This window comes from Siphateles boraxobius, unplaced genomic scaffold, assembly GCF_051911475.1.
Source record: "Siphateles boraxobius isolate OS27281-9 unplaced genomic scaffold, OSU_SipBor_1 41, whole genome shotgun sequence".
NCBI lineage: Eukaryota > Metazoa > Chordata > Actinopteri > Cypriniformes > Leuciscidae > Siphateles > Siphateles boraxobius.
In genome coordinates, this window is record NW_027509042.1 from 10,139,387 (window position 1) to 10,150,584 (window position 11,198).

At 35.8% G+C, this 11,198-nt stretch overlaps 3 protein-coding genes across 3 annotated transcripts; 2 read left to right on the forward strand and 1 right to left on the reverse strand.

Moving 5' to 3' along the window:
* The first annotated feature begins 41 nt into the window (after positions 1–41).
* Positions 42–3,646, forward strand: sirt4 (sirtuin 4). The gene is made up of 4 exons (XM_077198241.1): positions 42–131; positions 793–1,277; positions 1,775–2,069; positions 2,959–3,646. Exons 2-4 carry the CDS (start codon positions 793–795, stop codon positions 3,109–3,111), a joined length of 933 nt encoding a protein of 310 aa, XP_077054356.1. The 5' UTR covers positions 42–131; the 3' UTR covers positions 3,112–3,646.
* A 775-nt stretch (positions 3,647–4,421) lies between these two features.
* cunh1orf74 (chromosome unknown C1orf74 homolog) lies at positions 4,422–5,507 on the reverse strand. Its single transcript, XM_077198242.1, has 2 exons — positions 5,423–5,507; positions 4,422–5,335 (listed from the first exon to the last, which is right to left on the reverse strand). Exon 2 carries the CDS (start codon positions 5,322–5,324, stop codon positions 4,539–4,541), a length of 786 nt encoding a protein of 261 aa, XP_077054357.1. The 5' UTR covers positions 5,325–5,335; positions 5,423–5,507; the 3' UTR covers positions 4,422–4,538.
* rft1 (RFT1 homolog) lies at positions 5,241–10,810 on the forward strand. The gene is made up of 13 exons (XM_077198238.1): positions 5,241–6,107; positions 6,211–6,296; positions 6,376–6,495; positions 6,789–6,978; positions 7,075–7,176; positions 7,271–7,405; positions 7,492–7,570; positions 7,658–7,708; positions 8,271–8,401; positions 8,489–8,633; positions 8,751–8,856; positions 9,656–9,905; positions 10,000–10,810. The coding sequence occupies exons 1-13, from the start codon at positions 6,045–6,047 to the stop codon at positions 10,162–10,164; spliced, it is 1,623 nt and encodes a 540-aa protein (XP_077054353.1). The 5' UTR covers positions 5,241–6,044; the 3' UTR covers positions 10,165–10,810.
* Positions 10,811–11,198: the final 388 nt, after the last annotated feature.

The following is an 11,198-nucleotide window of genomic DNA, read 5'->3' on the forward strand; positions in this document are numbered from 1 at the left end:
CGTTCACTAAACCACATTTACCATCATGCACTTGTAACAACACGGAAGTTCTTTTTTGACGACCGCTACAGCTACTGTACTAATGTTTACGAAATAGAAGACTTTTGGTGCTGAGGATTTTATTAATACAGGTACGTTATTAAATCATATTAGTTGTACATCTAAAATATGTGTTAAAAATATAGATTCGAACGTGGCATAATGTCATTCCATGTTTATTATTGTAGCTTACTTGACATTTAAATCAAGTAACGTAAGCGTTATACAACGAGTTGGTCACATACATTCCACCTACTTTTTCAAGTTTCACTCAAAACAAACATCCTTAAGACGTAACAAAACTGTGATTTAACTGATTTGGCTATTTTAATCGTTACGTTAATAACGTAATAATTGACTTCATGGTCGAAAACCATTGAATGTAATGGACAATATGTTCAGTAATGTTATAATGTTGAATTTAATTCCATTCACTTTTAAGGACGTGCACTTTAAGTTTCATAGTCAACTATTAGGCTACTGTTAAATTACAGACCGACCTTTGCTCCAGTATTGGAAGCATGTATATTATTTTTATGTAATTTTTAAAGCATATATATTCAAATGTATTCATTAATTTACTAACTTTATCTAATTAACTAATTTAATAACTTAATTAGTACATATTCTATATTTCAGACCACAACATTTAATGGTAAAATTGATTGAATGGTTGACAAACTATTGTGCAGAATATTGTGTTGTTGATAAAGAATTGTCCCTTTTTATCTGCTGTTGTATTCGGGTCTGTAGATGCTGTTGCCATGGAGATCCCTGCCTCCACATGTGGCAGTGGGAAGATGTGCTTCTACAATACAAGCTAGTGTACAACGATTTGTTCCTGCAAGTGACTCAATTGACTCCAGTGCTTTGGAACAACTCCAGGCCTTTGTGACGCAGGCTTCGCGGCTGTTTGTAATTAGCGGTGCCGGACTGTCCACTGAATCTGGAATTCCAGACTATAGATCAGAGGGTGTGGGACTGTATGCACGGACTAACAGGCGTCCTATGCAGCACTCAGAGTTTGTGCGCAGTGCAAAATCGAGGCAGCGATACTGGGCACGGAACTACGTGGGGTGGCCACAGTTCTCTTCACACCAGCCTAATTCAGCACATTTAGCATTACGGGACTGGGAGGAAAAGGGAAAATTGCACTGGCTTGTCACTCAGAATGTAGATGCCTTACACTTAAAGGCTGGACAACAGAGACTTACCGAACTTCATGGATCTACACACAGGTAACTCGATCTGCACAAAGGTCTACACACATACAGTCAAGTCACCTTTATTTCTCTAACGCTTCATACATTGCTTCAAAGCAACTTCACAGTAATAAATAAGAAAATAACAGAATCAGTGATGCAAACTTCAAATATTAGACTAATTCAAATTCTGCTGTTAAGCAGCTATAAAATAAAATATTATTTAGCTCATAAATATATTGATAATGTTTTATTTATAAAGCACCTTTCCCAGGCTGAAGGTAATAAAGGCATAATGTGATGTTGTATGTTAAATAGTATTGGACTAAGAATGGAACCCTGAGGAACACCTCGAGTGAGAGAAGAAATGGAAGATTTGAAAGTTGTGAATAGAAATAAATAATTGTCAATTAGTGAGATATGATGTAAACCATGAAAGACCTCAAGGCAGTTCAGTGTTGGTTCAGTACAGTTAAATAACCTTGCAAAATTCATCAAAGCTATATGTTCTTGCAAATTTATGTTTCGCCTAGGGTTGTATGTTTGGACTGCGGCCAACTGACTCCACGTGCCGAGCTTCAGAAGCGCTTTGCAGCTCTGAACCCTGGCTGGGAAGCAAGTGCATGTGCTGTGGCCCCGGATGGAGATGTGTTTTTGGAGGATGAGCAGGTGTTGAACTTCAGAGTACCTGCATGTGATGCCTGTGGCGGTGTACTCAAACCTGAGGTGACCTTCTTTGGTGATGTAGTGAACCGGACTACAGTTCACTTTGTGTATAACAAGCTGGCTGAGTCTGATGCAGTGCTTGTGGCTGGATCTTCTCTTCAGGTGAGTAATGTTTTATGTCTCACATATTGATATACAGACATATTTTTTTTAAACTAATAAAAAATGACAAAATGGGGTCATTGAACCAACCCATGCCCTTAAAGGACAATTCCGGCCAAAAATGAACCTAGGGGGGAAAACACATGGGGACCGAGTCGACCGTTCTCTGGGATGCGTTTTCATGATAATCGAATGTACCCAATTTTATCTTTCATTTTAGTTTTCATTTTAGTACACTTCGCGTATACAGGCAGGAGCCATCTTTGGAAAACAGTCTCGACCAGTCGAACAACGAACGCCGTGCTACGTGCTGGTCGATAGTCACAGTTCAGCTCACGTAGCACGGCGTTCGTGGTTCAACTGATTTATTTTTGGCCGGAATTGTCCTTTAAATTAATGCACTTACACACACACACACACACTAAAAAATCCTTATTTGTCTTTGCATTTTACTACTTCTCTAGCTTCCTTCCTAATCTAGTTGTCCAATAAACTTTTATAGAAACATTAAATAAACATTGTATATAATAAATATTGTTGGCTAAATTGCTTGACAAGTTGAATTTGTTCCTCTTTTGCGAGTTGCTTTGGATCTGCTAAATGCATAAATGACAAAAACACCCAACAAAATTACTAAAACTTTAAAATAAAATTAAAATGGAAACTATATAAAAAAAACTAATTCAAAATGTTAATAAAAAAGTATAATAGTATCTCAATGATACTAAAATAACAATGATCCAAATTAAGACGTTCTTAAGTAGTTGGTTCTGGTGTGTTTAACAAGAGTTTGAACTAGTTAATGAGTATCCCTGACCTATAGATAAGGCAAATGCTTTTCTCTTCCTTGACTTTTGGGAAAATGGATGTATCTGGTTTCCTCTTTCAGGTTTTTTCTGGGTACCGCTTTCTACTCGCTGCTAGTGAAAGAAAACTTCCAATAGCGATAGTGAATATAGGATCTACAAGAGCTGATCATCTCACTGACCTCAGGGTGAGTGCTCGTTGTGGAGAAGTGCTGCCAGCCATTCAACTCAACTGAGAAATGGACTCTTTTCCTTGAAACTCTTCTGAACCTCAACACTCCATCCACAGCTCATCACAAGATTACTGGAACATAGTTTTGGTTTGGTTCTAGGCTGCTTGCATAATACAACAGATCTCTACCTCAAATTACTCAATTTAACATATTCACTCATTCTTGGTTAGTTAGCTGGAGGTTAAAGTGCAATACAGAATAAAGCATTGGTACAAATGAGTTGTTTAAATGATATCTTTAAGATGATATAGTGGGTTTATAGGGACATCTGCATTTCCCATGTAGAATATACTCTCTGAAAAGTTACCCTGCTCCTTAAGAATCAATGTGGGAAACATTAATGGTAATGATGACATTCTAAATGAGCTATATGGATACAACTTCTTGTTTTTATTTAATAATGGTAGTTTTGTTAAATATATTAATCACTATTGTTTACATATTTTGATTATGAATATAAATATAAGTGAATGTATCAGGATGTTTTAAAAATGTTAATCATTTGTTCTGCCTGACAATAAACCCCAAGTCAAACCAATTGTATTATAGCACTTTTCCACAAAACACATTTAGAAGGTGAAAGTTTATATCATCTTAATATCTTCATGCCTTTGTCACATTTTGCAGATTAAAGCTGTGCAATAATATAGTTTACGTTTTATGATGATATAAGCAATCTAGCAGTTGAGATTTGGTATAGTAGTATATATAGTATACTGTGTGTATGCAGATAAAGCTGGAATTTGAATTACTTTTTTATATATTACTGTGTGTACTGTATATTAGCACTGATTGTTTTTAGTACCTGTATCCAGTTGTACTTGACCAAGGGTCTGAAGCCCACTAGGGGGCCTCAGCAAACTTCCAGGGAGGCCCCTTTAAATAAAAAAAAAGAAAGACACCATGGCCCGGTTTCACAGACAGGGCTAAGATTGAGCCAGGACTAGGCCTTAGTCCAGTCAGGGTATTTAAATAGCTTTTTTAAATGTGCCATGAAAAAAAACCCTTTACTGTTGTGCATCTTGAGACAAAACAATGACACTGACATATTTTAAGATATATCAGTGCAAGTTGCTTTCAGTCAAACATGCATTTTAGGCTTACTAAAGATTCAAACATTAAACTGATATTTTTGAGTTTATTTTTTTATTAAAACAGAAATACAAATCAGCTCCATAGAAAACTATATACATATATTGTTTTGAACAAATGGCTTTGGAGTCAAAAACTTGAGATCCACTGCCTTATTTTATTGTTACCAACACACATTATTATATGTTGTTTGGTACGAAATCAGAAATGATTACTGAAAATATGATGTGCATGGAAAAAGAAATTAAACGAGTAAAACATGAATGTAATGTTTCTGATAAAATACATAATTGCAACTGACAAAATAACAATAACAAAAAGAAACAAATCAGATTTATTCAAAGGGTCACAAAGGGCAAAGTGACAGCATCCCTAGAAAAGTAGAGATCAGTCAGAATTGTCTGTTTGTTAAATCTCTCTCTCAAATGCTCTGTCCACCGTTGTATATGACTTTGTACTTCTGACCACAACTCCTCAGGAACACTAAATGAATAAAGACAACAGCGATGATTTATGTCATGTATTTGCCATGTGATCCAAACAGTGCACACCACCAGTGGTGTCATACAAAGACAGTTCCCAAATCCCTTAGTTTGGTCAAACCAGTAGGAGGCTGGATAACCTAAAAGGATTCCAAATAGAGTACACAAGTTCCAGTCATTATACAACTCCTCTCCCAACTGAATCACCGAGGAGCCTTTGTCCATCTCATTCATGTATATTTCTGAAAGACTTTTGATCATATCCTCAGTTCTCTTTTCCAAGCCAGCCAAGACAGGGTGTGTTCTTGAGGGACATACGTCAATCAGAAGGAGACTTTTGCTTTTGAGCAGTTCATCCAGGTGGGACTGAACAGTGGCAGGGTTAAAAATGAATGTGTTGTCATCAATGGACAGTATCCGTAGTGAATTGGTTACAACTCCATGCTCCTGCAGTGAACTGAGGTACAGGTGAAGCTGTTCTGGAGATGCTGCATTACTGTCGTACAACAGCGCAGGTTTGACGCCCAGATCCACAGCCATTATTTGAACAGTCACGTCAAGACATGTAGAAGGAGATAAACGTTTCTTACGAGGACACAATAACTTCTGTGCGGCCGAAATGAGCATTTCTCTTGCAACCATTGCGCCCCTTTCTATGGACACATAGGCTATAATTCAAAAAATATATTTGTTGACAGTAGGACACAATATTGTTCAGCACTTAATTAAAGGCGGCTCACATTCTAGCATTGGTCAGGTCCATAGCAGTGTTGTTGAAAGACACATTTTTATCGACTCGGTGTTAACGAATCGAGTAAATGGTTCATTGAATTGTTCATAACACAAAATATTCATGTTTCATACTGGAAGTGTTACCTGCAAAAAAGAGCACTGAACGAATGTGTTTGTTGAAGGCGATTCAAAAGATTCGAATCACTGGGATGAATCAAAATCCCATCAACATCCTGTAAAATGTTTAAACAAGTTAAAAGTGCTTCAAAATACAATTATGAAACAAATTGTACTTGAACATAGATTTAGTCTCGGTTCAATGTTTTGTTAACATTTTTAATATTTGTAAAATAACGCGAGTCGTCCATTTTCAAACAAAGCTAGAAACGTCACCCATATACACGGACTTTTATTTTGAAATGTCTGTCACACGGAAGTATATTTTATTTGACAACTTGTACAGTTGTGAAATTCCATGTTAAATATCAAATGGCAAATACTACTAGTGCAGAATCATAGTAATAATGTCTGTACAATGAAGCGATTGCATCGCTTATTTTTCACCGGCGAATTTCGGTGATTTTGTTGTTGGTGATTTTAAATAATTGTGTTAAAAAAGTAAAGTTCACAATGGGCTCAGAGGATGTGCTCAAGAGTGCTTCAACACTGGCTTCTTATAATGTCCTGCTTCAGGTACGATTAATCAACTTGTATGTACATACAGACACTAAATACACCTTTATTAGAGACATATAATAAAGTAGTATTATTCCTCTTGAAATGCTTTATATTTCAGGTGATGTTTCGAGTGTTGACATTTCTCTTGAATGCATTTACTTTGCGGTTCGTGTCCAAGGAGCTGATGGGCGTGGTAAATGTCAGGTGGGTTTATAGTTACACAATATAAACTCGAATATTCGTTTGAATGGGCCTCAAACTGCAACGTTTGCTTTTGTTACAGGTTGATGCTGCTCTATTCTACACTGGTGTTTCTGTCTAGGGAGGCGTTCCGGAGGGCGTGTCTAAGCGCTGAAGGGGCGGGGCGTAACTGGAGACAGGTCATCAACCTGTTATGGCTCACGTAAGTACAAGAAATGAAAGGTTAATAAAAACTATAATAAAAATAAATTAATACTTTATTATTCATTTTTTACTGCTCCCTGCCATCTGCTTGCCTCATTTTAACTTTTTTGTTTTTTAATAATCATGTTTAACAGCTGAATTCGTGGTGGACAGCTACATTACCCATGAAGTTGTACAAAAATTCCACCAATTAGAGATTCACAGGCAGAAAATTGCTTAAGGAATATTTCCCCCCAAAATTAAAATGTTGTTTTTTATTCTCTTTCTTTGACTTTGTTCTCAAACTGGCAGATTTCCTCTGGGTTGCGTGTGGGGTGTGTTATTGGTGTGTGTGTGGTGGTGGGTGCTCCAGGCACCTGATCCAGAGTCCATCCCGCATTATGTTCCGGCTGTTGGATTGTTCTGCCTGTCTGCACTTACAGAGCTGCTGGCTGAACCTCTTTGGGTTCTTGCACACGCGCACATGTTCGTCCGTTTGAAGGTGTCGGAATCTGGCATTCATACTTTAAATTGCACTTCAGAATCATTGTAGATTGAATAAAATGAAACCATCTGATTAAATGATGCATATTCACAGGTGATTGCGGAAAGCTTAGCCATGATTGCTAAATGTCTTGTTACGGTAGTGTTGGTGGTCTCAGCGCCTCAGTGGGGCCTCTATATCTTCTCTGCAGCCCAGGTATGTACAGGGTATGTACGTATACGTCATCTATAGTTTTCGGTTGCAATACCTTTCAGTTTGTAATCTCAATTCTGTGTTTTTCATTTGATAGTGTGTCTATGCAGGGTTTTTGCTCCTTTGTTATGTGTTATACTTCATCCATTTCCTTGGCTCAGAGGAAGCAGACAAGATATTGTTCCCTGTTCGTCACATAACAGAGCTTCTGCCATCTAGGGTGGATCACGAGGTGTGACTTATTTTACAACACAAGGTCTGCTGTAGACTTTTTCTTTCAGTGTAACAACTATGCTGTATATTTGTTTTTGTTTTTAGCCACTACTAAACTGGAAGTTGACCACACTAACCTGGAGCTTTTTCAAACAGTCATTTCTCAAACAGATACTTACAGAAGGTAAGTCCCCATCATGCTCAATTACGTAGTACTAGTAGTAGTAATTGTTTAAATGACGTTGATAAATATTTCATTTTGATTTTACAGGCGAGCGTTATGTGATGACTTTTTTGAATGTGCTTAACTTTGGAGACCAGGGTGAGTTTGTACATTCATAAACACAAGCTACACTGCATGGCCAAAACATGTTGTGATGCTATTTCTATCAAGATGTGCATTCATTTTTGGTCAAGAAAGATCTTTAATTGACAATGCAAGAGTCCAGCACTCTGTAAAGTCTCCTCCAGCACATCCCAAAGACTTTCAATGAATTTAAGGTCTGGACTCAGAGGTGCTGATTCATGTGTGAAAATGATTCTTCATGCTTCCTCCCAACTATTTTTCATAATTTGAGCCTGATGAATCTTGACATTGTCCTGGAATATGGCCAAGATGTGTCTTCCTACATGGATGTTTAAGAAATGAAAAGCCACTCTCCAGCAATTAGGGTTAGAAGAACTGTTGCCAATCATAAAACATGCTAGAAACATAATCACTTCAATAATGATCCCATCATAGACTCTTAAGCATTTGAATGTTTAAATCCAAAACGACTTTTTTTTATTTGGCCGGACAGTGTATTAAATTTGATTAAATATTATACTATTATACACATCATATTTCCCTTTACTTGGTGTTTTTATTTTATTTTTATTAACAGGGGTTTATGATATAATAAACAATCTGGGCTCAATGGTGGCAAGATTTCTTTTCTTGCCCATTGAAGAGAGTTTCTATGTGTTCTTCGCTAATGTCCTGGAGCGTGGACGAGATGTACGACATCAAAAACAAGTCAGTATCTGTTTATGGTCATAACTTTATTTAGTGCAGCCAGCCAGATGTGGGTTGGATAATTGTAAAATGTTGATTGGTTCACAGGAGGAAGTTTCCATGGCAGCTGAGGTACTGGAATGTCTTTTGAAGCTGGTGCTTTTGATTGGTCTGATCATCTCAGTTTTTGGTTATGCATATTCTCATCTAGCACTTGACATCTATGGTGGGGAGCTTCTGAGCAGCGGAGCCGGTAAATCACAAATATGCTTGTACTGGATACCGGATTTGAATAACTTTTCAGTTCAAATAAATACATTTTTATTTGTGTGCCATAACATTTTAAATGGTTTGTTTGTGTATTTTGCAGGGCCAGCTCTCCTACGGTGTTATAGCTGTTATGTTCTGCTGTTAGCTATTAATGGAGTAACAGAGTGTTTCGTTTTTGCTGCCATGAGCAAAGAGGAGGTTGACAGGTGAACAACACATAATATTACTATATTACAACACATAATTACTATATATACAACTACTGTTCAGAAAATTTGAGGTCTATTTTTTTATTTTTTTATTTTTTTTATTTTTACTGTTGTCAAAAGAAGTCTCTTTGCTCACTAAGGCTGCATTTATTTGACCAAAAATACTGTAAAAGCAGTAATATTGTGAATTTTTATTACAATTTAAAATAACTGTTTTCTATTTTAAAATGGTTTAAGATGCAATTTATTCCTGTTATGGCAAAGGTGAATTTTCAGTATCATTCAGTGTCACATGATCCTTCAGAAATCATTCTAATTTGCTGATTTACTGCTCAAGAAACACTTATCACAGTTGAAACCAGTTGTGCTGCTTAATATTTTTATGTAAACCATGATTAATAAAAATCTGGATTCTTTGATGGATACATTTATTTGAAGAACTTCTTTTATTTTCTATTCAAGCATTTATATTAATTTAAGATTATTTAAAAACAAATCCATCTTCACGTTCAGCTTTGATCAATTTAATGCATCCTTCCAGAATAAGTCAAGTCATCTTTATTTTTATTTTTATTTTATACAATACAAATAATTTCAAAGCAGCCTCAGTGGTAAATAGAAAAAATAATGATCAATGATGCAAACAGAATTCAATAAAAAAAATGATTTTTGAAATCCAAACATTTGAACCGGAGTGTAGAATATTTTATTTTTTGAAACATAAATATATTTAAAAATGTAATTTTCTAAGATATTGTTTAATCAATATGCTTTCTCTCTCTGCCTCTCTCTCTAGATATAATCTAGTGATGCTGGGCCTGTCGGTCTCTTTTCTGCTGCTTTCTTATTGGCTAACCTGGATGTTAGGCGGCATTGGCTTCATTTTGGCAAATTGCTGTAACATGGCTTTACGAATCACTCACAGTATTGTTTACATACATCGCTATTTCCTGCAAAGTGAATGCGCACCGCTGTGGGGGCTCCGCCCACATTCTGCTGTCATAATTTCCCTTGGAGTGAGCTCTATCCTCACAGGCTTCTCAGAGGTATCATAGCCAGCGATTCATTGTTTACGTTTAGATATAGATAACGTTTTGATGAACAAATTCAAAACTGATTTGAAACCATTTTGTCTTTCAGAGCATGTTCTGCTGTGATGGTGGCTGGTTGCTAAGGCTGGTTCACGTTGTTGTGGGGGGAGTTTGTCTCCTGAGTGTGGTCATCACAGTATTTCTAACAGAAACAAAACTTGTGCAGTTTGTCAAAACTCAGTTGCTACCCAAATACAGCAAGAAACTTACATGAGCTTTTACTTTGAAAACACCTAAACCTTCCTGAGGTGTGGTTGACACTAACATGTTATGGACCAGATTTTGCCTCAAGTTTTTAAAACTGTGTGTAATATTCTACAAACATATTTTGTTTTCTTAAAACAATGAGAATGTTTACTCCAGAAGACGCAGTACTTCTATGTTCAGTTTTTGCTAATGACATCAAAAGAAGTTCACTTAGATGCTGACAGTTTGAAGGTTCTTGTCCATATCTCATAGAATATTTTATTGTTTGATTACAGAATAAACACACCGAATATTGTAATGTAATGAAAATATATCAATGGGTCCCTCAATATGTAACTACTGCTCCAATGTGCCTGTCATTCCTTCATCTCCAAGAAATGCATTAAGATTTTTCGTCTTTTGAACATTGGTGCTTGTTTTAATAAGCATACCAAAGGTGTACATTGACCAAATATTTTGTAAAATTGTACCTTTTACATAACATACTAGATATCCTATAGCTGTTTAAATCAGTGGTGAACTTTATATGGATGGTGTGTATGTATAAAATGGTTATGTAATAAATTTAAATGGTGGTTACGATTGTCTTTGAAAGACTGGAAAATATAGTCTACTCTTCTAATATTTGGGTACAAATAAAAACGTTTCCTGAATGTACGTTTTGTGACTTTGATTTACATACAATACCATTATCTAAGGTCACTAGGTTTTTTCTTTTTATTAAAGAAATTAATACTTTTATTCTGCAAAGATTTTTGAAATGGTAACACTTTATAAGGTCCCATTTGTTAACATTATTAAAATGCATTAGCTAACATGAAATAACAATGAAAAAAATGAGCAATATACATTTTTTTAAAGTGTTTATTAATCTTCGTTAATGTTAGTAAAAATATAATTGTTCGTGTTAGTTCACAGTGTATTAATTAATGTTAACAAATACAACTTAATTTTAAAAATGTATTAGTACGTGTTAAAATTACCATTGAACTATCCTCAAAGTATTCATTGTTAGTTAATGTTAACTAATATAGTTAACTA

Bases quoted from the DNA above. Each gene is read 5' to 3' on its own strand.
- rft1 (XM_077198238.1), top strand. From the start codon at position 6,045: ATGGGCTCAGAGGATGTGCTCAAGAGTGCTTCAACACTGGCTTCTTAT. The intron at 6,979-7,074 runs GTGTCGGAATCT...GCATATTCACAG, and splicing joins ACATGTTCGTCCGTTTGAAG to GTGATTGCGGAAAGCTTAGC. The intron at 8,857-9,655 runs GTGAACAACACA...CTCTCTCTCTAG, and splicing joins AGCAAAGAGGAGGTTGACAG to ATATAATCTAGTGATGCTGG.
- sirt4 (XM_077198241.1), top strand. From the start codon at position 793: ATGCTGTTGCCATGGAGATCCCTGCCTCCACATGTGGCAGTGGGAAGA. The intron at 1,278-1,774 runs GTAACTCGATCT...TGTTTCGCCTAG, and splicing joins CTTCATGGATCTACACACAG to GGTTGTATGTTTGGACTGCG. The intron at 2,070-2,958 runs GTGAGTAATGTT...TTCCTCTTTCAG, and splicing joins TGGCTGGATCTTCTCTTCAG to GTTTTTTCTGGGTACCGCTT.
- cunh1orf74 (XM_077198242.1), bottom strand. From the start codon at position 5,324: ATGGTTGCAAGAGAAATGCTCATTTCGGCCGCACAGAAGTTATTGTGT.